At 39.5% G+C, this 27,889-nt stretch overlaps 1 protein-coding gene, 1 long non-coding RNA gene and 1 pseudogene across 8 annotated transcripts in view; 2 read left to right on the forward strand and 1 right to left on the reverse strand.

Moving 5' to 3' along the window:
* LOC143684188 (uncharacterized) overlaps positions 1-27,889 on the reverse strand; it is a 181,597-nt gene that overhangs the window by 99,925 nt on the left and 53,783 nt on the right. For 4 of the 7 annotated variants that reach the window (XR_013175897.1, XR_013175896.1, XR_013175895.1 and 1 more), the window contains exon 3: positions 1,190-8,514. This is a non-coding gene — a long non-coding RNA (uncharacterized LOC143684188). The remainder of the gene's footprint in view (positions 1-1,189; positions 8,515-27,889) is intronic. The other 3 variants (XR_013175899.1, XR_013175894.1, XR_013175898.1) reach the window with 2 other exon arrangements.
* On the forward strand, positions 1,593-6,045 carry LOC143684185 (uncharacterized). Its single transcript, XM_077160897.1, has 5 exons — positions 1,593-1,875; positions 2,590-2,635; positions 3,217-3,277; positions 3,536-4,503; positions 5,053-6,045. The coding sequence occupies exons 1-5, from the start codon at positions 1,594-1,596 to the stop codon at positions 5,445-5,447; spliced, it is 1,752 nt and encodes a 583-aa protein (XP_077017012.1). The 5' UTR covers position 1,593; the 3' UTR covers positions 5,448-6,045.
* LOC143684184 (E3 ubiquitin-protein ligase makorin-1 pseudogene) lies at positions 13,761-15,464 on the forward strand (annotated as a pseudogene).

Raw genomic sequence — 27,889 nt, forward strand, 5'->3', positions numbered from 1 at the left:
CTGCCAAGAGAGGACTCAATCCACATTCCCACACACAGATGAATGGATTAACAAAATATGGTGTGTGTGTGTGTGGGTGGGTGGGTGTATGATGGAATATTATGCAATAGTAAGAAGAAATGACTTTCTGAAGCATATGAAAACACAGATGAATCTTGAGAAAATAATGCTGAGTGAAAAAAGTCAGACACAAAGGGATAGATATTGTTCGATTCCACTAATGTGAACTAATCAGAATACGTAAACTCAGAGTATTAAAATACAGAATATGGGTGGGGCCACGGTGGCTCGGCAGGCAGAACTCTTACATTCCATGCCAGAGACCTGGGTTCAATTTCCACTGCCTGTCTATGTAATAAAAATATATATAGCATATAAGATACTTAGGGATAGCTAGAAGCTAGAGAAGAAGTGGAAACCTAGCATGTTCAGAAAGTATAATGAGGTTGAACTTGAAACGATTTGAAATAGATATGGGTGAGGGTAGCTAAGAATGGTGCTATATTGAAAGTGAATTTGGTTCAAAGGATTTGTTTAAAATCATGTATGTCACTGATTAACAACATAAAATTAAATAATCTTTTGCATAAACTAGTACATATGTACCACACTGGTACATAAAGGTAATAATAGAGTGCTATGTGGGGAAAAAACAGCTATTGCAAGCTCCAAAAAAACAGTTCACATTAATACCTTAAAATTTGTTCATCAACAGTAACTGCCGTATCACACCAATACCAGTGGTCATTATTGGGGAGAGATAAAGGATAGGAGATGTATTCTTTTTTAGGGGCCCATCTGATAATTTCCTTGCAGAGAAATGAAAATGCTGTAAAACAGAGTGTGATGATGACTGCTGAAAGCTAAGATGCTATGAAATATTGACAACATACTTTGGATAAGGTAAGTGGAAATATCTCAAAAAGAAAACATCAAAAAATCAACTGTTAAAAAAAAACACCATAGGGTTTCTGAAGAGACTTTTAAAACATTGAGAACATTCCTCATAGTAAGGGTAATAGAAAGAAGGATATGGCTTCAACTTTAAGCTTCCTGGCTAAAAAAGAGGATGGTGAAGGGATTGACACAGGAGAAAGCTGACAGAGAAAAGGTCTGTCTGTTCTGGCAAATTCTCACCCTAAAATATCTGACCAAGAAATGTTACCAAAAAATAATACCAAGTACAAACTTGCAATAGCAGCATAGGGAGAACCACTGCTACAAACTTAGATATTTCAAAGAAAAGTGATCTGAAGACACTGGAGTTGGGAGAAGAGGAGTTTCCAGGCATAAGTAAAAAGGTTTTCCTGATTTGGGCTGAAAAATTCACCTACTTGGGTACACTGGAATTGGTGAAAGAGTAAAGAGGCTATCAGACATTTCTGTATGAAGTGCAATGGAAAATTACACTAAAATTATATCTATGGGGAAAATAAAGCATTGAAGCAGAAAATAGGAAGCCAAAGACAAATATGGAGACATTTAGAGCCTGGGAGGAGGGGTGCCTCTGGGGGCAAAGGAGAGGTGAGGTGGGGGGATGGGCAGTGGGTGCCCCTTCCCCTGGGCTTCCCCTCCCCCACCCAGAGAACCTTTATGACTATTCTAAGCCCTGTGATGTCAGGCTGGCCCCTAGGCTGCAGTGTGCTTTCTCTGTGCCTACTTGCCAGAGGCAGCAGTTTCTTGTGGTTGGTGAAAACTTTTCTTTGTTTTTGGAGCAGTCCCAGTGACCTGTGGTTGAGCTCCTGCTCAGCCATGTGGGAACTGGGTCCCCTTATCCTCCTCTGGTCTGTACTGGGGCTTTGTGTCCTGTGGCTCCACTGCAGGCAGAGGAAGGAGAAGTTCCAGGGAGTCAAGAAACATCAAGACTCCAGTGAGGTAAGAAAGGGACCCTGGGCCCAGTCCACAGCAGAGATTCACTGTTTTCCCCTAGCCCATGTCCACTTTCCTAAACCCATGGTGTTGGCCCAGAGGGACAGCTTAGCATAAATCTCTCAGAGTGAACATGCTATCATCTTGGGAACAGGTAGGGTGGGGAAATATCAGAGAGGGGCTTTTGATTCAATCCAAACTTCAGGGCCTTCCAGGTGGGTGGGGAAGGAGGTTACAGAATAAACCCCTAAATGCACGTCTGAGTGGGTATGGACTGTGATACTGGGAAATTCAGGCTATCCAGAGAGACCCACTCAACACTCGTTCACTGTCCAGATACCACCTCAGGTACCTCTGGGCCAAGCCTGTTCCATGGGTTCAGCTCAGATGGAGAGCAATGCCGGGACTCTGAAGGGCTCTGAGAATAGGCTCTTGTGGAAACTCTGAGGTTGGGAGCAGCGCATGGTACACAGCACACTTGCTCCTGGAGAACTGAGATTCTGTGCCTGCTCAAAAGAAGATTCAGGACCTGACAAAATTAATGATCTCCTTCGGAAAACAATTATTTGTGTAATTTCAAGATGGAATAATAATAGAAAGGAATTGACTCCCTTAAAAATGAATAACAGGCAATATACAAAGGACACATTGTTGAGACATGAGGATCTGAAGGTTTCCTTCACAGATTGCAATTATATTCCTTGTTTCTTGGTCTTTCAGTGTCAGTGCAGAGACCCGGAGATGGAGAGAGAGGGTGGATTGAGAGGTAAGGCCCTGCTCTCCCTGCACACCTGCTCTAAGGGTGCAACACATCTCACAATCCCTGACAGTCCACCACCAACTGCACGGTCTGAGGATGTCAGGTGTTGGGGTGAGTCCCTCTCAGGGAGGAAAGGCCCCAAGGGCAGGGTCGCAGGAAGGACACCCAAATCTTGGGGCATGCTCACATCCTGCTCCACCCGTGCTTAGAAGGAAAGAAGAAAGGTGAGACCCAGTGAAGCAAATCTAGGTTGGCTTCAGAGGCAGGAATTCTGGTGCCTGCCATTGACAAAGATTTAACTGCACTAAAACTGAGGTTTCTACTGTGAAATAAGTTTTTTTCAGGTTAGTTCAAATATTTGTGGGAATCTCATGAGATAATTAATATGCAAGTACTTGATAAATGATTAAACATTAAACATGTGGGACCCTCCATGGTTTCCATTCACCAACTGTCATTGTGACCTCAAGCTTGGAGCACTTACAATCTCTCCTCCAAGTCTTCCCTGTAGGGCTGTGACATGCAGCTCCATGGAAGTGTCTGGACTCCTCCTTCACCACATGTAACCCAACCTCCTGATTTCCCAGCTTGGAGAGCTTGCCAGGGAGGATTCCTGAGGACCTGGGACCGGAGTCCTCCTCAGAAAAGGTGATTTCTCTCTTCATATTTCCTACTCAGCCTTCTAACTTGTGCTGTCCAAGGGTCCAGAGCTGTCTAGGGTGGAGCAGAGGGGGTTGTACAGGGAAGCAATGTCAGAGAAAGCCCTGGGTGCAGGCTCAATGTCTACTAGAAAGTCAGGGACGCAAGAGGTGTGTCGGGCCAGAAGCTCCGACCCTGGCGAGGCTTGCCTGGGTGTCCAGACCCCCTTCTTCCTCTTCTGAAGCTTCCACTTTCTGTCTTCCGCAGCCCCCTGTGCAAGCACCCTGGACCGGCCAGAGACCACAGAGTCACCTGTCATCCCTGGGTCTTCCCATCGACTCGGGATGCCCACCTGCCGAAGGGGTGCCTTGTGGAGGTCCCTATTTCCACAGTGACTCCTTCGGCAGTTTGGTTTCTGGCCTCCAGAGCATCTCCACACCCGCAGCTGTTACCATCGAGAGCTGCAATCTCCATCTTGGTCTCAACTGCCTCACTGTCTCCTCCACGGGCTGAACCACCTGCCCCTCTGGGGGAGACCCCTGGAACATGGGTGCATGTGTTGTTCTGTTTCCAGGTGGTGCCTGGGGAAGCCCATCATCCCCTACTCGTCACCACCTGGATGGTCTCCTGTCCTCCCACATTCCCTTCCTTCCTCTCCTTACCCCCTTGCCCCTCCCTACCACTCCTCTCTCCTTCACCCCTGACCTTATTCCTGCCTCCATGGTCCCCCCCCACATTGGCTCCCACATACCCATCCCCACCTTCCCTACAAACCCTGGGCTCATCCTCACCTCTGCCTCCTTGCTTCTCCTTCCCCCACACCTCTTTTCCCATTTCCCTGTCATCCCAGTTATCCCTGCCATGGGAGCATTTCTTGGCCCTGTCCCTGCCTGGCCCCTCCCTTTCTCTACCTTCACCCTCCACTCTGCCCACCTCTCTTCCCTCAAAATATTCGAGAGGGATTCCTCCACCCCAACCCCTGGCCCTTTCCTCCCTTCCCGCAGAGTTCCCTCCTGTCCCAGTACCCCTCCCCCTGCCTGACCTTCCCCAAACCACCTCAAGGCCTGACCCCACCATCGGACAGGCCAAAACCACCCTGCCCTGCAGGGATGAATATGGTAACAGCAGGGGTGTGCAGGCCTGTTATTTTCCACCTCCAGCCACCCCTGCACACCCACCGGCACTCCACATCATCAGGAGGGCAACTGCCATCTGCACCTCCAGGCTCAGGAAAGGTGATTTCTCTCTTCATATTTCCTACTCAGCCTTCTAACTTGTGCTGTCCAAGGGTCCCAGAGCTGTCTAGGGTGGAGCAGAGGGGGTTTGTACAGGGAAGCAATGTCAGAGAAAGCCCTGGGTGCAGGCTCAATGTCTACTAGAAAGTCAGGGACCGTGGGTCATCTGAGGGTCCACAAGGACCTAGAGTCCAGGCTCCAGGCTTGCCCAGGTAAAGTATGCCTCAAGTCAGGTAGGTGGCTCCTGGGGTCTCTCATTGCCATGTCCACAGGGTGGGGTCTGAGGGAACCTGGCAGCTGCTAAGTAAGTGGAAGCCTCGGGAGGCCAGAAGAAGCAACCTCTGGCTGCAGGAACTCCCTAAGCTCCTCCTTGTAAGGAAGCACCACAATAAGATCACACTGCAAACACTTCTGAAAGAGGAGGGCACCCCTAATTCCACCTTAGAGCGTGTCCGCAGGAGAAGGGCTGAGGGACTCTCCAGACCTAGAGAAGAGAACCTCTGCCTCGGCCAGAGATTTTCCTGACACCCTTTGTTCCACCCCCTCCAGGAAATGAACGAAGTGGGGCAGCTCTGAAGAGGACCCCCTGTGGGCACAGCAGTGACATCAAGGGATGTGAAGGCCCCCTCATAACATCTCAAGGGGGCCCAACCCCTAGGAGGTGCCCACAGGCTGAGAAGGAAAGCCCCCATGCCCTGGGCTCCCTCGTATGTGCAAGAGCACAATGGGACGTCAGTGCCGCACACGAGGGTGGGCCCAGTGGAGACCTGGCCGTTAGGGTGCCGGTGAGAGGAAGGCGGAGAAGAGTACAATTCGCACAAAACACGGAGAGCATGTACTATTCTCCAGCGGCACCCCCAAATGAGCTGCGTGGCACACCCTCACCAGCGCCCCGCAGACGTTTTTGTTTAGGCAGTCTGTGCTGCTGGGCTGCCAGGGATTGACACCTCTTGCTCCCTAACGGGATAAGATAAAATATTTTATCTGAAGCTACTGTCTTTTATGATAATTTGTTATTTATCAAACTAATACACCAAACACCAAAAAGTAAAACAAAAAAGACCAAGAAGCCAACACTCATTCTTCACATTTTTTTATGTCCCCCGAGAATTACCCCCAGTTTATAATTCTTAAGTGTTACTTTGTGGGAGATATCAAGTCAAGCCTCAGGCATTCCCTGAAATCTGTGCAATGGGCTCCATACTTAACAGCAATTGCTCAAAATCTTGACAGATTACTATTTTTAAATCTTGTCTATAAAACCCTTGTCTTTGTGTTCCTTTTTGCTTTCAAGTAGATTCTTCCAGTGTTCTGACACTGGTTTGCTTTGTTTAAGAAGGTGAAGCCTGGTGGACATTTTTTCCTGAGTTCTTACCAGAGTCATTCTTCATTCACTCTGAAATTACTAGGCTTTCATTGAACAATATTATCCTAACTGTAGCAGACACCGATTAGTGGAAAAATCAATCAAACATTAAAAATAAACAAACCTGTCTCTAAGTTCCTTCCTAAACATGGTAGACCCTTCAATTTTATGATCCTCACTACTTACTTAGCTGATTAGCAAATGCTCTATAAGCATGCACAAAGTATCCTGAATTTTCCTGCTATTTGGCACGATGGTAATGACCTGAGAAATATTCCTCCATTCAGATCTTTGATTTGGTAAATATCCATGTTTATCTATCTCGCTCTCTCTCTCTCTCTCTCCTGGGTTTTAAAAATGAATTCTGTCCTTTGTAAATGAAAAAATAAAGCAGTCCATAATTGTGAATATATTTATGGAAATCAAATTCATTGATGCCCCTTTCACACCTTACAGATCCACAGTACATTTACCATTATCTAACTCTCTGGCTTACTAGAGCTGAAACCAATGCTTTATTGTTATAGCAATGGCATTTGTTGCTTTCATTGAATGATAAGGAGAAAACATTAATAGAGCAAATGGATGTGGCACTCTGTGGAAATGTTGGAGGGAGAATGAAAAAATGTACTGTCATCACCCTAGGACTGTGAATATTGAGATAGCACATGCATTATTACAATATTAGGTTCAAAAAGGAAATTTTGCAGATGTAATTAAGGTTATTAACCAATGATCATGTGCCACTCAGAAGGGAGGTTATGGCAGGGGGAATCTAATCAGGAAACCGTAAAAGAGCTGATTCCTGGAGAATCAGCTCCAACTGGTGGCAGACAAACAGGTCAGATTGTAAGGGTGAGGATTCCACATGCTATTGCTGATGTGAGGATTCAGGACTCTGGGTGGGTAGGAATGTAGACCAGCTTTGAGAGCTGGGAGGTGGGACCACCTGTGGAGCCAAGCTCTGGATTCTGCAGTGTAAGTGAGCTTGGAGGCAGATGGAAAATCTTGAAAATCTCAAGATGCTCACCATAAACTTAGACGTAATCTAATAGCCCTAATATTAGAAATTCTCTGAAGATGGTCACTTTTAATCCTGAGCAGAGATCTTTACCACTCCTTAATATATTTATTTCTTCATGTAGTCATATGCTGTCTTCGGCCCGTGCCCTGTTTGGAGGTGTATGTGCAGGATCTCACAGGACTGGGGGCATAGGGGATAGCAGGAGGTGACCTTAGCCCTTCCTGCCTGCTTGCTTTGGCTTCTCAAGGTAACAAGGAGACAGAAGGAGGGGATGGTGACATGGCTGCCCTGCCATTTCTGGGTTTCTGCATCACACATGATCAGATCTAGTGAAGGAGTTCTATCCACAGCTTATATTTGAAGGAAACATGACCAGAAAAACTTGAGTCATTCAGAGGCTTCTCACAGTAAGAATGGGTCAGTGTAAAACAGACATTATCCACTCCCTCTCATCCACTAACTTTAGATAGGACTGTGTAGGGTGAATGAGCAGGTTTGGGGGTTATTGGAATTATTGAAGAAAAACACCACATACAGATTCCAGAATGGGTAAGATTCATGTAGCTTCCTATTTCACAAAGATTTGAAGAGGAATTTGGGTGTAAAAGCACTTATTCAAGGTCATTGATAAAACTGATTCCATTAAGGATGAATAGTTGTTAGCTGCCCCAAGAGCCCTTTCTCATCTTGCAGGAGGCAGGGAGACCTGCCCTGATGTCTACCTCTGAGTGCATCCTCAGTGGAATTCTACAGCCCTTCAACAGCCTCCTTCCTCCATCTCATGGACTTGAGACTCACTGGAAACAAAAGACTTTCAACTGTGTTGTGTATAGACACAGAATAGGCAGGGAGTATCTTCTTCTCCCTCCTGGCTCAAAAGAAATTTCACTCTTACTCAATGCCTGTGTTAGGTTCCTGATCTGCTCTCTCTCATCAGTCCTCCAAGAATTCAGACAGCTTGGTGCAAATGATACAGCTATAGGACTAGGTATATTTAACTTGGTTATTTGGCTATTGTATTCTGATAAGGCAGCGCTTGAGATGTGCATGGAGTGGGGGAGTGTTGAGCAAAGCAATATTCCTGAATCCTCTTGCTTTTCCTAACAAAAGCCCAAGGAGTAGGAACAGCAGGAAAAAGTTATTAGCTAAATGCAAAGGGAAGGCACACATATTTTAGCTTCAAAATGGTATTTTGACCTAGCCACAAGAATTAGGGTTACTTTCCAGCTCTGCATCAGAAACTTACTTCCAAACTTGGTACATGTTATCCAATGTTTGTGTGGGGCCACATCTTCCTGCCTGCCCCCATTCAGGTGAGTTCAGGAAGAGAAACAAGTTTCCCGCACCCTAAGGAAACAGTGCTTGGTGAATCCTGCAAACTGTGCCCTCAGAGGCTTTGCCTTACTGGACTCCAGGTTGGGTGGTTTGGGTGTAGAAATATGACAGGTGTACATATGTGTCTACAATGTCTGTAGTTTAATTCTAGACCATCAATGAGGTCTCCCCTCTGAGTGGTACCTGAGGAAGGAAGTCACCTCTCCATCTGGGGTTCTCAGAGTGGCTGGGGTGATGGTCTTACTGGCCAGAAAGTTCAGACAGCCATCGCTGGGGAGGACACTTCCTGTGGGACCAGAAAGAACACCTTGAGAAAAATGAAGCAGAAAATGAAAGCAAGGTTTAGTGAACACTAAGTGGAAGAAACAAAATGAGAAAGAGCCTTTAAAAGGATGAATTTTTTTTTTACAAAGAAAAGATGATTTAAACAGAACTCCTATAAAACTTATGTGCTATGCAAAATAAACCTATAAAATAAGGATGAAATAAATACATTTTCAGATAGGCAGGATTGGAGGTTAATCATAAGCAGCCAGCTTGTATTTACAATAATGGTAAAGGATGTTCTTCAAGATGGAAGGAAATGACAACAGACTCTTGTTCTTCACAAAGATATGATATAACGGCAGATATGTGGGAGAGAGCAAGTGCTTTTTTTCAATTTTTTCTCTTATCCATTTAATGGACACCTGATTGCTTTAAATATCATGTAAATATAAGAAATTTGCAAAATGGGGTTACATCCTAGAAAAAAGTTAAAGTTCAATAAAAAGTGTGATAATAATGGGGATACATAGAAGTATTCTATATTGTTGAAAGTATTTTACATTCAAGAAGTGAGAAAAAATATAAAATGAATTTCTATACAAATTCTCACATAGAATTTGATAAGTTAAAGATGCATTTTGGTAACAAAAGGGCAATCACTAACAAATAATGATAATAAAATGTAGATCTAGAAAATCAATAGAGGAACTAAGACAAAAAGAAGTAAGTAAAAGCTATTCTACGTATAACAGCCACAGGCCAGAAAACAGTAACAAAGGAATGAACAGAAGGAAAATTGTAAAATCTAAAGCTAAACACAGATTTAACCATAACTATATAAACAATAAAGTAATATAGCAATGTTATATAATAAACGTATAAATTCATTAAATAAAAATGCACTGGGGGGTGCAAAAGTGGCTCAGAGGCAGAGTTCTCACCTGCAATGCCAAAAATGTGCATTCAATACACAGAGTCTGCCCATGCCAAAAAAAAAAAAAAAAAAAAGAAAGCACTAAACCACTTCTACCAAAATGTATAGGTGCTCTTATGATATAAAAGCAGGACAGTCTTAGGATACAAGATACAATTCATAAAGATGTACATGATACAAAAGTAAAGCAGTAAAAATGGTTTCATGCAAACCATAAGCATTAGACACTTGGAATGGAAGTATGAAATAGACAAAATAAATGTTAAGGAAAAAAAATGTTTAACCACATATAACGAGGTGAAGCTCATCACAATGAAAGTCAAATTCTTCAAGGAACACTGACATAAAAAATTGCATGCACTCAATCACAGGACATCAGATGCATTAAGTTAAAATAGAGCAATCTAAGGGAACAAGTAGACAAATCAAGAGTCATGCTGAAATATTTTAACACTACCCAGGATTCCATTCAAATTTAAACAGAAATCAACCATGATATGGAAGATATTGACATGGCCACCAAACAACTTCACCGGGAATGATATTTACAGGATACAAATACTAACAAAGTCAGAATACAGATTCTCTTCCCGTGCCAAGCAACAGTCAGCAAAATTAGCCATATGCTGAATCGTAGAGCAAGTAGCCCTTTATTTAAAAGATTTGAACTCATGCAGTGCATAATCTCTGATTGAAAGGGGGTTAACTTAGATGTCAATAATTATTAAGATATCTAAAAATTCCCCTACATTTAGAAATTGAACACATCCAACACACTCACACACGCATACACAAATTACAAGGAACAAATGAGAAGAGAGATTAGAAAATACTTTGAAGCACATTATAATGAAAAATCCCTTTTTCAAAGTTAGCCGGATGTAGTCATTGCAGTACTTGGTGGGAAAATGCTAGTTATTTAGACTATATTTCAAAAGACATAGTTTTTATAACAATGATTTATGTTGTACTTTAAGAATCTAGAATAAAAGGAACAAATTATGTGAAGTAAGTAGAAACAGAAAAGACAATGTATAAGAAAATAAGTTTTGAAAATTTTACTGACCTGGATAAGACCCCACCAAGACAAATGAAGATAAGAGAAAATATAAAAATTAGCAAAGACAGTAATGAACCAGAAGGTATTGAAACAGATATTCAAAAAGCAAGCATATATATTGTGAATAGCTTCACGCCAATTTCACATAAATATATTTGACAACATGAACAAAAGGAACCAATTAGTTATAAAACAATGGATTGCAATTAAGACAAAAGAGAATATCAGCATGTATAGCTGGGCGTGTGAAATTATTTTCAGCTTCAAAAATCTTCCCACAAAAAAAACTAAATGCCCAGAAAGTTGCACTGTTAAACATAAAACATTCAAGAAAAAATCCAATTAAAAATGCTCAGGAAATAGAAAAAGGATCACAACTTCATGCCATTTTAATATGAATATATTTGACAACCTAAACAAAAAGAAACAATTTGTTATAAAACATTGGGTTGGAAAAGCAGTTTAAATTCAGTGTAATTACAATCAAAATTGCAATAACATTCTTTGAAGAAATGGAAAAAACTATCATCAAATTTATATAAAACAGTGACATTATCAACATGGCAAAATACAGAGCTACTGTGAATCTGTCCCTAGAGTAACAAAATTAAACATGGACAATTCTGAATTGTTCAGAACCCTGGAGGCAGACAGACTGGAGAAGGACCCTAAAATGCTAAATTGAAGAATGAGAAAAAATTCAGGCAAGAAACTTTCATCTCAGATCAGCTGGTCCTCCCCCCTCCCCTTCACCTGGTCTCTCCCACTGTGGCAAGGGTACAGAAACGCCACCAGGAACCCTCTCGTCAGGACAGAGAATGTACACTCTCTTAGAGCAGTGAGACAGACATGCTGCAGTTGGACACTGTGCAGAGTGGAGAACATTTCAAGACTCAGGAAAGTGAGGGACAAAGAGTCTGAAAAAACACGGACAGAGACTGAGTTTCAAGTCCTCAGTCCTAGAGCACGTTCTTCACCCTGAGGGATACAGCAGTGCCAGACCAGATCCTGGCCTGAGGAAGGCTGACTACTGGAACAGCTGGGGGAATCCTCTGCACAAATAAAGTAGACATAGCCCCACGTGGAGCAATATTTTGCAAAGCAAAGTGAGGTAACAGGAATCCTGCAAGCTTTAGCCACACCCAGTTAGATGTAGCTGGGCTCCTGTGACAAACAACTTCTGATGATTAAGTTACCAAACATTACTATCTGCTTGGTAAACCAGAAAGTGTAAGAGAATTGAAGAGCTTTTCAGAGAGTCTTCAGATGCTATCTGAGGCCACTGAGCTGGTCTGGGCCTCCTGCAAAGGAACCTGCCCTTGTTCTGGCTGAGAAATATGGACAATTCAACTGTGAAACTCATGCCCTAACACAAACCCAGGGTTTGCAAGCCATGAAACACAGTGCACCACTGGGAGCCGTAGAATTGTTTGACCTATAGAGACTTTGCTGTTGGGCCACATACCTAAGCCCATCCCTGAAGCAGGCTGCTGTGGGTACCTGTTTTTTTGGGAAATTGGGATTCAGAACAAATCTGATAACTGGCTGCAAGAGAGAGATGAACAGACAGGGAACAAATTCATGCAATATAAAACCTTTGGCAGAACAGAGAAAAATGACCTCTAGAATAGACTAATCAAGAAAATCAAGTGCCTAGACACCAGCAAAAAATCACAACTCATATCAGGAAGCATGAAGATATAGAACAGTCAAAGTGATAAATGAACACCACAATTCAGACACAGGAGTAGAAACAACTAATTAAATACATTCAAATAAATCTTCTACATCAAATTAATAATTTGAAGGAAAACACAACAAAGGGATGAACAATTTAAAGAACAAAGAGGGTGGCCATATAGAAGAACTTGGAAGCTTTAAAAAAACAAATGGCACAGGTAGTTCAGTGGTTAGAATGCCCACCTTCCATGTGGGAGACCCAGGTTCGATTCCCCAACCATGCACCTCATGCCCCCAAAATGGCGAAACTTATGTGAATGAAAAGAACAAGAAAAAAGATTGAAAAACAGAATGCAGTTATACAACAGCAGATTTGAACAGGCAAAAGAAAGGATTGGTGAACTAGAAGACAGCATGCCTAAAATCTTATCAAAAAAAAGATTTGAAAATGCAAAGAATGGAAAAATATGATCTGGGTCACAGGGAATCAAATGACAACATGAATTGCACAAATACATGTGTTATGAGTATCCCAGAAATAGAAGAAAAGGGAAAAACAGTCAGAAAGAATAATGAAGGAAATAATAACTGAAAACATCACAACTCTAATGAAAAACAAAACTTCAAGTCCAAGAAGTGCAACATACCCCAAACAGAATTGATCCCACACCAAGACACTTAATAATCAGACTGTCAAGTGTCACACACAGGGAATTCTGAAGGCAGCAAGAAAAAACTGATCCATCACAAAGAAGGGAAGCTCAATAAGACTAAGTGTAGATCTCTCAGGAGAAACCATGAAGGCAAGAAGGCCATTGCGTGATACATTTAAGATACCAAATAAAATAAACTACCAACAAAGAATTCTATATCTGGAAAAAAGTCTTCAGAAATAAGGCTTTAAAATATTTACAGATAATAGATACTAAGAGAGTATATGAACAAGAGAGCTCCTCTACAAGAAATACTAAATGCAGCACTGCAAGCAGATAGGAAAAGATAGGAGAGAGAGGTTTGGAGAAAAGTAGAAATCAAATTAGCAGTAAGAGTAACTAATAGGATAAACAGACAGAAAAAAATAAGATGTGACAGATAAAATCCAAAAGAAAAACAATGATTGAAGAAAGTACTGTCCTAACAATATAGCATTAAGTGTTAATGGATTAAACTCTCCCAATCAAAAGACACTGTCAGAATGAACTAAACAACAGGATCCATCTATATGCTGTCTACAAGGGACTCATTTAGGACCCAAGGACAAGAGCAGGTTGAAAGGGAAAAGTTGGAAAAAGATATTCCTTGCAAACCACAATCAGAAAGGAGCAGGGGTTGCTCTACTAATATCAGACAAATTAGACTTCAAATATAAAACACTTAAAAGAGACAAAGAAGGACAGTATGCACTAATAAAAGAGACAATCCATCAAGAAGACATAAGAATCATAAATATTTATGCACTGAGTCACAGTGACCCAAATTTCATGAGAAGCGGAGACCTACGGGGAGGGAGCTAGCAGCGGCCTCAGTCCCCTTCACCTCCCCTGGCCGCACTCTCCCCGAAGCTGGACCAGAACTATGTGATCCTGGAAGTTCCGGTGCCATTGCTGTGTAGGATAAACAGTAATGGTGGAGGCTGCAGCTCCCGGAACAACAGCCACAACATCAGGAGCGGGAGCGGTAGCGGCAGCGGTGGCGGTGGCAGCGGCCTCCCCCATCCCTATCCCCACAGTCACCTCCCCGTCCCTGGGGGCGGGAGGAGGGGGAGGCGGCAGCGACGGTAGTAGCAGCGGCTGGACTAAACAGGTCACCTGCAGGTATTTTATGCATGGGGTTTGTGAGGAAGGAGATAACTGTCGCTACTCACATGACCTCTCTGACAGTCCATATGGTGCAGTTTGCAAGTATTTTCAGCGAGGGTACTGTATTTACGGAGACCACTGCAGATATAAACATAGCAAGCCATTGAAACAGGAAGAAGCAACTGCTGCAGATCTAACTGCAAAGTCATCCCTTGCTGCTTCCTCAGGTCTGTCACCGGTAGTCGGACCTCTTGTTGAAATGAGTGGAGGTGAAGCTGAGTCAAGAAATTCAAACTTTGCAACCATAGGAGCAGGAACAGAAGACTGGGTGAATGCCATTGAGTTCGTTCCTGGGCAACCCTACTGTGGCTGTACTGCCCCTTCCTGCACTGAAGCACCCCCGCAGGGCTCAGTGACCAAGGAAGAATCAGAGAAAGAACAAACCGCTGTGGAAACAAAGAAGCAGCTTTGCCCCTATGCTGCAGTGGGAGAGTGCCGATATGGGGAGAACTGTGTGTATCTCCATGGAGATTCATGTGATATGTGTGGGCTGCAGGTCCTACATCCAATGGATGCTGCCCAGAGATCCCAACATATAAAATCTTGCATTGCGGCCCATGAGAAGGACATGGAGCTCTCATTTGCTGTCCAGCGCAGTAAAGCCATGGTTTGTGGAATGTGTATGGAGGTTGTCTATGAGAAAGCCAACCCCAGTGAGCGCCGCTTTGGAATTCTCTCCAACTGCAACCACACCTACTGTCTCAAGTGTATTCGCAAGTGAAGGAGCGCTAAGCAATTTGAGAGCAAGATCATAAAGTCCTGCCCAGAATGCCGGATCACATCTAACTTTGTCATTCCAAGTGAGTACTGGGTGGAGGAGAAAGAAGAGAAGCAGAAACTCATTCAGAAATACAAGGAGGCAATGAGCAACAAGGCGTGCAGGTATTTTGATGAAGGACGTGGGAGCTGTCCATTTGGAGGGAACGTTTTTACAAGCATGTGTACCCTGATGGCCGTAGAGAGGAGCCACAGAGACAGAAAGTGGGAACATCAAGCAGATACCGGGCCCAACAAAGGAACCACTTCTGGGACCTCATTGAGGAAAGAAAGAACAGCAATCCCTTTAACAACGATGAAGAAGAGGTTGTCACCTTTGAGCTGGGCAAGATGTTGCTTATGCTTTTGGCAGCAGGTGGGGCCGACGATTTGAAAGACTCTGAAGATGAATGGGACTTGTTTCATCATGAGCTGGAAGATTTTTATGACTTGGATCTATAGCAACTTTCAGTGGATTATGAGCTGGTCTGCTGAGCCTCAGACAGTAGTTATTACCTGTGGTGGTGTGGCAGTGCCTGTGTTTCTCTCCTAGGCAGGCCTATCAATTCCAGGTGCTGTTGTAATAATTTTTACCCAGGGTCTGTCTTCTCAATCCCTCACCTTTCCCCAAGGAGTGTGTTGTTTTCTCTGTTTAAAAAGTTACAAAAAATAAATCTTAAATTTAGTTTTTTTGTAATATGAATTTAATCTGTTTTCAACTGGATTCACACAGTTCTAGGATAGTATTAATGGACTTTCCACACTCATTTTGAGGACCCCAGGTTGAAAAAAAGCATTGGTTGTGCTTTGGGGTCTGAAAATAGGGGTGATGAGTGAAGGGAACTGAACTGGCAAGTAGACTTCGGCTACAGACTTCAGAAGTGGATATTTAAGATTCCTGGTGAAATCTGCATATTTGTGTTTTTATATCTGTTCCATACCCTATAATCCCCACCACATGCACTTGTTCTGTGGTTTTGGCCTCTTGTTTAATTGCACATGTGTAATACTACTGGGTAACCAGAACCAGGTGCGAATGTGTTGAGATTTTTACTGTGTTTAGCATGATAGGAAAATTGTGAAAGAACAGATTAAAAGATATAGTGGCATAAAATAAATGCTAAATTGAAAGTTAACTTCAAGGGCTGATAGACTTGGCATGTGTGAGCCTGAGTGTGTGATAAGCTTTTCATCCCTACATAGATGCCGTATTCTTAGCCTTAGTAGGAAACTTGGTTTAGTGATTTCAGCATAGTGTGGAAGATAGATCTTAAAGGACAAAGCAGTATACTGATATTGGTGGTAGTTAATATAGCAGTGCTAGCTTGTTCTGTCTTTATAAATATAGAAATGGGGTTAGCCATAGAGGTTTAAACTTCCTGGTTATCCCATATATTAACACAAGTTGGGTCTCGGATACACGGTTGTATTTAATGTTTTCTAATCTCCTAGCCTTTCCAGTCCAGGCACTTTCTGAAAAATCTTTGTCCTCGTTTGAGGGGTTTGGTCGGGTTTTTGCGTTTGTTTTTGTGGGTATTTTCCTCTTTCCTTCTCTGAGCTTTGCAGGAGACAGATGTGATTCAAAACTATGTTTCTAAGGTGTTCATTGTAGTGGAGTCATTGATTTGCAATAATCAGTTATACTTTTCCACTAATGGGAGAGGGGGTGGTCATCTACTAGACAAGCTGAAGTTAAGTCTTTAGAAGAATTCTTTAATTGGAAATTTTAGCTTTGCATTTTGTTGCTCTATTTCCTGAAAATAGCTTGGAGATACTCCTGATTTATCCATCTACTGCTTTGATTCCTTGGATCCCACTCATTCTTTCACTCTAAGAGAAAACAAGTAATTGTTGCAGAGGTCTTTGTATTTTGCAGCTGCCCTTTTGTAAGAAGCACTTTTCCCAAATAAAACAATTAAAAAATTTCATGAGAAAATAACTGACAAAACTGAAGGGAGAAGTAGACACTGCTACTATAATACTTGGAGACTTCAATACACCACTCTTATCAATGGATTGGCCATGTAAATAAAGGATCTATAAGGAAACAGATTTTGAATAGTACAAGAAATGATTAGATTTAACAGACACTTGCAGAACATTGCTCCTTAAACCATCAGGATATATATATTTTCTCAAGAGTTCATGGATCATTCTCCAGGATAAACCACATGTTAGATAAAAAACAGGTCTCAATACATTTTAAAAGATTGAAATTACACAGAACACTTATTCAGATCATAATGGAATGAAGTTGGAAATCAATAGCTGATTGAAGGCTGGAATATTCACAAACATATGGAGGCTAAATGATACCCTTTTAAAACCACAGGATCGAGGAAGAATTTACAAGAGAAATCATAAATATCTTGAGGCAACTGAAAGAAAGAACACAATATATCAAAACATATTGGATACAGCAAAGGCAGAGCTGAGAGAAAATTTATTGCCCTGAAAACCTATATTCAAAAAAGAAGAAAAATCAAGGAATTAACTGCTCTCTTGTAGGAACTAAAGAATAGGAAACTAACCCCAAAGCAAACAGAAGAAAAGAAATAAAGATTAGAGCAGAAATTAAATTAACTTAAGTTGAGGAAATGAAAACAATAGACAGAATCAAGAAAACCAGAAGTTGCTTCTTTGAGACAACCTATAAAATCTATGCAACCTTACCTAGACTGACAAAAAAAAATGAGAAAGGATGCAAAGAAATAAAATCAGAAATGGAAATGGGGACACAAACTACTGATCTAGCAGAAGTAAAGGAGATAATGAGAGAATACTAAGAACAACTATATGCTACCAGACTAGACAACTTAGACAAAATGGACTACATCCTAAAAAGCATGAACAGTGAACACTGATTCAAGAAGAAATAGAAGATCTCAATAAATCCATCACAGTAAAGAGACTGAACCATTCAATAACAAACTCCCCCAAAATATGTCCAGGGCCAGATGGCTTCATGTGTGACTTTCACTAAACATTTAAGGAGGAATTAGCAACAATCCTGCTCAAGTTCTTCAAAAATTTTTGAAGAGGAGGAAAAGCAACCTACCTCATGGTATGAAGCCAACACCACCCTAATAATACTCAAGCAACGCAACGACAATAGAAGAAAAGAGAATTAGACACAAATCTCTTTAATGAGTACATATGCAAAAATCCTCAACAAAATATTTGTAAATTGAATCCAGCCACTTATTAAAATATTTATAAACCATGACCAAGCAGGTTTTATTCCAAGTATTCAAAGGTTGTTCAACACAAGATCAATTAATGTAAGATGACACATCAATATATTAAAGGTGAAAATCCATGACCAACACAATGGATGCAGAAAAGGCATTTGACAAGGCAAAATTTATCATCCTTCCTTGATGAAAACACTTCAAAGGGAAAGAATAGAAGGAAACTTCCTCGATATGACAAAGGGAATATGAGCAAACCACACAGTTAACATCATACTCAATGGGGACTAACTGAAAGCTTTACTTCTAAGATCAGGAACAAGACAAAGATGTCCCCTGTCACAACTGCTTTCAACATTGTGCTGGATATTATAGCTGGAGCAATTAGGGAAGAAAAAGAAACAGAATGCATCTAAATTGTAAAGGAAGATATAAAACATCTATTGCTTGCAGATGACATCATGCTGTATGTATGTACTGAAAAATCTACAGTAATGCTACTAGAGTCAACAAGTGAATACAGCAAGGAGGCAGGATAGAAGATAACATGCAAAAATCAGTAGTGTTTTTATGCCCCAGCCATGAGCAATCTGAGGGAGAGATAAAAAAAAAATCAATTTACAATAGTGACCAAGAGAATCAAATATTTAGGAATAAATAAAAGCCCTTTATGCATAAAACAACAAAACATTGCTAAAAGAAATAGAAGAAGACCTAAGAAATTGAAGGACATACCATTTTCATGGATTGGAAGACCAAAATATCATTAAGATGTCAATTTACCAAATATGATTTTATAGATTCAGTGCAATATTAGTTAAAATCCCAACAACTTATTTTACAGAAATAGAAAAACCCATAATAAAATTTATCTACAAGAGCATTGTGCCTTGAATAGCCCCTCATGAAAAAGAAAAATGACATGGATGGGAGGTCTCACACTACCTGGCTTTAAAGTATATTACAAAACTTCAGTGGTCAAAACTGCACGTTGCTGGTATAAAGATGTACAGACCAATGGAATTGAATTGAGCATTCAGAGGTGGACCCTCTCATCTATTTCATGCAAAAGTTATCTCATAGATAACAAAAGTTATCTAGATCTCATACCTCATATAAAAATTAACTCAAAATGAATCAAAGACCTAACCATTAGAGCAAAGACCATAAAACATTTAGAAGAAATGATAGGAAAATAGCTTAAGGATCTTGTGATAGGGGGAGGTTTCCAAGACCTTTTACCCAATGTCCAAGCAATGAAAGAAGAAACAGATATAAGGGATCATTTCAAAACTGAATACTTTTCAGCATCAAAGGACTGTGTCAGGAAAGGAAAAAGGCAGCTTATGCAAGGAGAGACTTTATTTGGAAACCACTTATCAGAAAAGGGTCCAATACCTATAATAGACAAAAAGATCCCACAACCCAACAATAAAAAGTCAAAGAACCTAATGTAAAAATGGACAAAAGACATGGATAGAAACTTTTCCAAAGAGGAAACACAAATAGCTCAAAAACATATAAATATCACTACGATTAGGGAAATATAAATCAAAATCATGATGAGATAGATATCATTCAAACCTATAAAAGAGGCCATTGCTGAAAAAAAAACAAAAACAAAAAACAAAACAAAGAGAACCACAGCTATTGAAGAGGATGTGGAGAAACAGTTACACTCATTCACTATTGATGGGAATGCAGAAATGGCTCAAAGACTATGGAAAGGAGTTTAGTGATTCTTCAAGAAGCTAAGGACAGAACTGCCATGTGATGCAACAATCCCATTATTAGGTATACATCCAGAGGAAATGAAAGCAGTGACATGAAGGGACATTTGTTTTCTGATGTTTACATTAGTATTATTCATGACTGCCAAGAAATGGAAACAACCCAAATGTCCATCAACACGTGGATAAACAAACTGTGGTGTATACATTTGATGAAATATTATGCAGCTGTAATACAATATAAAGTCATGAAGCATGGAACATAGAAAATGAGTCTTGAGGACATTATGTTGAGTGACACTGACCAGAAAGAAAATGACAAATAATGTACTGACAAATAACTCATTGTTAATATTAATTAACTCTAATTAGCAAATTCTGAGTGTTAAAGCTGAGGATGCAGGTTATTGGGAGATAAAAAGAGGTAGACATTTGGCATTTGATGCTTAAGGAGTACAGAATGTACAGCCAGGTTGATTGTAAAGATACAGAAATACACATCATTATACCATGTCACAGTTGCTCAATATTATATGAACAAAGCTAAGTGTACATACAGTTAAAAGAAGAAAGCTAGGGGCATGTAGGACACCAGAAGGAAAGATAGAGGATAAAAACCGGGACTGTAAAACACAGCAAAATCCAGAGTGGACAATGATATACAAATGTAAGAAAGTATTTAAAATTCCATATTCAATGTGTTATTTACCTAACACATTGCAGGTATTAAGAATGGGATGATTTACGGAAAATAGAATTAATGGAAACTAGGGTCTGTGGTTAACAGTAACATTGCTGTGTTCTTTCATGAATTGTAACAAAAGCAATATACCAAAGCTAAATGTCAATAGCAGGGAGATATAAATTAGGGGTATGGGATTGTTGTTGTTGTTGTTTCTCTTTTACTTTTTCTTTTTTTCTCTTCTCCTCTTTTTCTTTGCAGAAGAAATGGAAATGTAATCATATAGATTGTGGTGGGAATGCATAAACAGGTGACTATGCCAGGAACCATTTATTGTACACTTAGGATGGATTGCATGGTATGTGAGTAAAAGTGTTTAAAAAACAAACAGAAGAAAACAAGTGATGGAGAAGATATGAAGAGAGAGAGATACCTATTCACTGTTGGTAGGGAAGTAGAAGGGAGCAGCTGCTCTGGAAGACAGTATGGTGGTTCCACAGGAGGCTAGGTGTATGGCTGCCACATGATCCTGCAACCCTGTTACTAGACACAGACTTGGAATAACGGAAAGCAGGGACATAAATAGGCATTTGCACACTGATTTTTATGGTGACATTATCCACAATTTGCAATGGGTGGAGGTGGCTTAAAGACACATCCACTGATGAACAGAAGGGCAAAATGTGTATATATGCAATTGAATATTGCAGGTATACCTTCATATTGAAGTTATGAAGTTATGTGGCATGCAAAGGTGAATGAACCTTGAGGATATTACTTTGAGTGAAATAAGCCAGAAACAAAAGGACAAATAATGTATGGTCTCATTAATAGAAATTAACTATAATGAGCAAACTGATAATTGAATTTGAGATCATTGCTTATCAGAGGTTAGTAAGTAGGCAAAGAATGGGCATCAATGATTAAGGAGCACAACATTTTAAAATAAGATTCGTTGCACTGGTTCCTAGATTGATCTATCCTCTCTCTTCTGGTTTTGATGTTTTCAGCTGCTCTCTCTCTCTCTCTCACTCCATCTCATTTATAGAACACTCCAGTAAAATAATTAAGACCCACCTTGGGACAAGCCTTTACTGAAGCAACCAAATCAAAATGTCCTACTTATAATAGGTTTACCCCCACAGAAATGGATTACTTTTAAGAACATGATTTTTCCTATGGCATATTTCATTCTTAACCACCACAGTCTCTGTCTGAAATTAGCACAATTTGTGTCCCTTGGCTGGAAGACTAGCTCCTGAAATGTATTTTATTTTCTGCTTCTGGTTCGAAAAAAATAAAAACTGTGTCTAGAGACTTTGAAAGTCAGAATGTATTTAGTTGTGCCTTCCCATACTTTCAAAAAAACTTTTTATTATACTAACATATACAAAACCTCAAATTTCCCATTTTAACCACTTTGAAAGTGGTTACACTTTCAAAAAGCACAAAAAAATCGAAAGTGTACAATTCAGGGTTGTTAATTATATTTCCAATATTGTGCTAACATCAACATCCATTCCCCAAATTTTTGATTACTTCAAAAAGAAATTTTGTACCTGTTAAGCAATAAGCCAATCTTTTAACTTTGATTTTTCCAGGAGAGTGTGACTGATCCATTTTAATTTCTTTTATTTTGTCCAAAGCATATACATTTCTCTCCATTTTAATTTCTACTTTTATTTCCATTATATGTTTTTTACCATGCCAACCATACTGCATATTGATTTTCTGTTCACTGTTATTCTATTCTTTAGACAATCGCCTTTAATATTTCATCTTTCTCTTCTACATTTTGGCAGTATTTGTTTTTGTTTTCATCACTTTTATCCTAAACAGAGTTTGCCTATTTACAAAATGTACTAGATTGCTTAATAGTGTGGGTTTTAAACAAGTCATTTTACTTTTATCTTTCACTTTCAACTTCTTCAACTCAATATCCTTGATTCATGCATATTTTTGTATTTAAATTTCCTGTCTTCCTTAGGCATTATATTCATGCTCCAAAAACAATAACTTTTTATGGGGTTCTGGAGATTCCAAATGATTCTGTGGAAGTGTCCCATCCAGGAGTATGGTGTTTCTTTGATTTTTTCAGCTGTCCCTTCATATTATCTCCTCAGCCTGTGTCCATGCCACACAAAGGTTCCAGGTTATTTCGTTTGTTTGTTGCTGTTTATTCTCAGAGTGGGACACGGTCTGTCTGGAATTGCTGTCTGTTACAAAGTGGTGGTGTCCTCTGAGAGCCGACTCTTTCTCCTGTACAACGACAGAATCCTCCTATAGAATAGAGAGTAGGTTAAGATATATGAACATAGGTTATTTGAATAATCCATTCCCTGTGCCTAACAGACACCTTTATGTTGTGACTATCGATTCTGCTTCCCCATTTCTTATATGTTTTAAACAGAGTCCCTCAAAAGCTGTTCTTCCTGTTGAGGTCTTAGAGGATTTCCTGGGTTCTTCTTCATCCTTGCATCTAGTACATTCTCACTGAGATTATGTCTCCCAAAATGAAAGAAACTGTTGACAGCCTAGGGTCCTTCTGCTCTTTGTGTTTAAAGTTACTATAAAATTTAGCAGTTGAATGATCTTCAGATGTTTGCTTTGGATCTCTTAATGACTTGGCAGACAATGGAAATAAATATTTTTAAATCTTTTATTCATATTTTCCAATTCTTTAAAAACAATTCAGTTGGAGAGACTGATTTGGAGTCTGATAGAAAAATTCCATTACCATTCAGAACTATAGAGATCTATTTAAAATTTGCCCTTGAAATATAGCAGTGACATCACCTGTTACACAGTCTCAGGGCTAAAGTGTACATGGAGAGGTCAGCTGAGGCATTTCTCAGTCTGAACCATTACAAATACCATTAATATTGACTCTGTTCATTCAGAGAAGCAGATTCCATTCTTCCTCTTAAAGTGATTCTTTCCAGGATCTCACAATGGTTATAGGACAGACTGCCTCTTTGATTTGTAATCTAATTTGAGTCCTTTCCCTCTTGTATCTAGGGAGGAAGACCTTCTCCTAATCTGTTGTCTAGGGCCATTTCATATACTCAAGTCTCTACTTGGTAAAACTCAAATCATTCTTTCTTCCTCAAGGTTAAGGAGCAAAGTTTCATTTGCTTTATCTCATAGGGGCTGCTGCCCAAACTTTTCATCAAACCTGATTGTTTTCATCTGAAATAACTCCATTTTTAACAATGCCTGGATTTTCAAGAAGGGTTAGAATGCTACAGGAATGTGCTAGTCTCTTTTTGACATAGTGTGCTGCACAAAGAATGAGTCAAATGAGTAGGATGATTTCCATTTCTCAAAACCAAAAGGTAGTTGTATATTGTTGTCCATTTTGTATATGTTGGATTTTAGTTTCTTAAAGAGAAATTTGGGACCAGTACCCTTTTTCCCAACACTTTTCTGATTTCAAATTGACAGTGAAATATCATTTGTATTTTTTCAGTTTACATCAGCCACACCAATTAAAATTTACTGAACATTCTATGAAATTTCTTAGTGCACACTGAACCCAAGATAAATAATACTTCTTCAAAAAAAGCTTTATTTTGTGATATGAGCTAGAAGATCAATATGCACTAGCCTCCAGCTAATTACAAGCCAATGGAACAGGAATTATAGACATTACACAGACATTGATCACATATTTTAATCCATTTTATGCAGAGGATCAGTTTGACTATATAAATTCTCTAACTTTCTGTGGTCATTGCTGCTGGTACCACCTCTAGACCCTAAGGACACTACATTTCAACTTAATAAAGCCACTAATATGACAAAGATTTTGGATTATGTTGCTGCAGTGTTTCTTTACTACAACCTGGTTCATTACCTGCTTCATGACAATTAAAAGAAAAAAGAAGACACCATTGTTTATATTCTTTATCCAACTTTTTCAAAATTTTTAATGCTATATGCACAGGATCATATTTCATTCTTTTTCCAGATGGGTATTCCATTATTGTTGCACCATTCGTTGAGATTTTGTTTGTTTTTTCTTTCTTTCTTTGCTTGTTCATTTGTTTTTGGGAAATGCATGGGCTCGGAATTAAACTCAGGTCTCCTGCATGGAAGGCAAGCATTCTACCACTGCACTACCCATGCAACCCCTAACAGTGAGTTTTTACAAAGATCCTCCCAAAAATAGTTCTCAAGAACGTCTGCACTCTTTTGGCTGTTCTCCTGGAACTTTGCAGCCTCCATGTGAGTATGCCCAATTATCTGCTGGAGGATAAGACACCTTAATCAAAGCCAAGACAACACAAATGTCTCAGCCAAAATTACAAGCAGCCGATGGTAATGCACAGGGCACACTGCACAAAACCAACAGAATTTGTTTCATTGAGATGATTAGTATATGATTACCAGGTAATGTAATGCAGAAAATAAGTTCTTCTCTCATGTATTATTAAGTTATGCCATGATAAGAGATCATAAGGAATGTACAAAAACTGACAGATACTATAGTGTCCAATAACTTAAATTTAAATTCTCAAAGACTAATTGTTCATATTTTGTGACATCATCTCAAATTTTTGAAGATTAACTGTCCTCAATTGTAAATTAGTTAAATCCTTTACCTGATAAGTAGGAAAATCATGTGATAACATATTTAAAGTTTGCACTACAAAGCAGCATACAGGTTGCCAATAAATTATGATTTCATTTCACCATACAATGGGAGCCAATATAAAGATTTACACATTCCTGTACCAATTCTGTCTTCATTCCAATGGAATTTTAAAAATTTGGCAGAGAATGCCCCAAAATATGTGAGGAATACACTGCAAACACTGAAAAGGGAAATAGACACATATACCATAATAGTTGGAGACTTCAATTCACCACTCTCATCAATGGACAGAACATCTAGACAGAGGATCAATAAAGAAATAGAGAACCTGAATATTACTATAAATGAGCTTGACTTAACAGACATTTATAGGACATTACATCCCACAACAGCAGGATACACCTTTTTTTCAAGTGCTCATGGATCATTCTCAAAGATAGACCATATGCTGGGTCACAAAGCAAGTCTTAACAAATTTAAAAAGATTGAAATCATACACAACACTTTCTCGGATCATAAAGGAATGAAGTTGGAAATCAATAATAGGCAGAGTGCCAGAAAATTCATAAATACATGGAGGCTCAACAACACACTCTTAAACAACAAGTGGGTCAAAGAAGAAATTGCAAGAGAAATTAGTAAATACCTAGAGGCAAATGAAAATGAAGACACAACATATCAAAACTTATGGGATGCAGCAAAGGCAGTGCTAAGAGGGGAATTTATTGCCCTAAATGCCTTTATCAGAAAAGAAGAAAAGGCAAAAATGCAGGAATTAACTGTCCACAGCAAACTAATCTCAAAGCAAGCAAAAGGAAAGAAATAACAAAGATTAGAGCAGAAATAAATGAAATTGAAAACATGAAAACAATAGAGAAAATCAATAAGACCAGAAGTTGGTTCTATGAGAAAATCAACAAGATTGATGGGCCCTTAGCAAGATTGACAAAAAGAAGAAGAGAGAGGATGCAAATAAATAAGATTAGAAATGGAAGAGGAGACATAACTACTGACCTCACAGAAATAAAGGAGGTAATAACAGGATACTATGAACAACTTTACGCTAATAAATACAACAATTTAGATGAAATGGACAGGTTCCTGGAAAGACATGAACAACCAACTTTGACTCAAGAAGAAATAGACGACCTCAACAAACCAATCACAAGTAAAGAGATTGAATTAGTTATTCAAAAGCTCCCTAAAAAGAAAAGTCCAGGACCAGACAGCTTCACATGTGAATTCTATCAAACATTCCAGAAAGAATTAGTACCAACTCTCCTCAAACTCTTCAAAATAATCGAAGTGGAGGGAAGACTACCTAATTCATTCTATGAAGCCAACATCACCCTCATACCAAAACCAGGCAAACATATTACAAAAAAAGAAAACTACAGACCAATCTCTCTAATGAATATAGATGCAAAAATCCTCAATAAAATTCTAGCAAATCGTATCCAACAACACATTAAACGAATTATACATCATGACCAAGTAGGATTCATCGCAGGTATGCAAGGATGGTTCAACATAAGAAAATCAATTAATGTAATACACCATATCAACAAATCAAAGCAGAAAAATCACATGATCATCTCAATTGATGCAGAGAAGGCATTTGACAAGATTCAACATCCTTTCCTGCTGAAAACACTTCAAAAGATAGGAATACAAGGGAACTTCCTTAAAATGATAGAGGGAATATATGAAAAATCCACAGCTAATATCATCCTCAATGGGGAAAAATTGAAAACTTTCCCCCTAAGATCAGGAACAAGACAAGGATGTCCACTATCACCACTATTATTCAACATTGTGTTGGAAGTTCTAGCCAGAGCAATTAGGCAAGAAAAAGAAATACAAGGCATCAAAATTGGAAAGGAAGAAGTAAAACTATCACTGTTTGCAGACGATATGATACTATACGTAGAAAACCCAGAAAAATCCACAACAAAACTACTAGAGCTAATAAATGAGTACAGCAAAGTAGCAGGCTACAAGATCAACATTCAAAAATCTGTAGCTTTTCTATACACTAGTAATGAACAAGCTGAGGTGGAAATCAAGAAACGAATCCCATTTACAATCGCAACTAAAAGAATAAAATACCTAGGAATAAATTTAACCAAAGAGACAAAAAACCTATATAAAGAAAACTACAAAAAACTGCTAGAAGAAATCACAGAAGACCTAAATAGATGGAAGGGCATACCGTGTTCATGGATTGGAAGACTAAATATAATTAAGATGTCAATCCTACCTAAACTCATCTACAGATTCAATGCAATACCAATCAAAATGCCAACAACTTATTTTTCAGAATTAGAAAAACCAATAAGCAAATTTATCTGGAAGGGCAGGTTGCCCCGAATTGCTAAAAACATCTTGAGGAAAAAAAACGAAGCTGGAGGTCTAGCGATGCTGGACTTTAAGGCATATTATGAAGCCACAGTGGTCAAAACAGCATGGTATTGGCATAAAGATAGATATATCGACCAATGGAATCGAATAGAGTGCTCAGATATAGACCCTCTCATCTATGGACATTTGATCTTTGATAAGGCAGTCAAGCCAACTCACCTGGGACAGAACAGTCTCTTCAATACATGGTGCCTAGAGAACTGGATATCCATAAGTAAAAGAATGAAAGAAGACCCGTATCTCACACCTTATACAACAGTTAACTCAAAATGGATCAAAGATCTAAACATTAGGTCTAAGACCATTAAACAGAGGAAAATGTAGGGAGATATCTTATGAATCTTACAACTGGAGGTGGTTTTATGGACCTTAAACCTAAAGCAAGAGCACTGAAGAAAGAAATAAATAAATGGGAGCTCCTCAAAATTAAACACTTTTGTGCATCAAAGAACTTCATCAAGAAAGTAGAAAGACAGCCTACACA

Source organism: Tamandua tetradactyla, chromosome 5 (genome assembly GCF_023851605.1).
Source record: "Tamandua tetradactyla isolate mTamTet1 chromosome 5, mTamTet1.pri, whole genome shotgun sequence".
Lineage (NCBI taxonomy): Eukaryota > Metazoa > Chordata > Mammalia > Pilosa > Myrmecophagidae > Tamandua > Tamandua tetradactyla.

What these genes read in the sequence shown, in the direction of transcription:
- LOC143684185 (XM_077160897.1), top strand. Translation starts at nt 1,594, where the DNA reads ATGACTATTCTAAGCCCTGTGATGTCAGGCTGGCCCCTAGGCTGCAGT. An exon ending in GAGAGAGGGTGGATTGAGAG is followed by an intron (nt 2,636 to 3,216) that starts GTAAGGCCCTGC and finishes CTGATTTCCCAG; the next exon opens with CTTGGAGAGCTTGCCAGGGA. An exon ending in CGGAGTCCTCCTCAGAAAAG is followed by an intron (nt 3,278 to 3,535) that starts GTGATTTCTCTC and finishes TGTCTTCCGCAG; the next exon opens with CCCCCTGTGCAAGCACCCTG.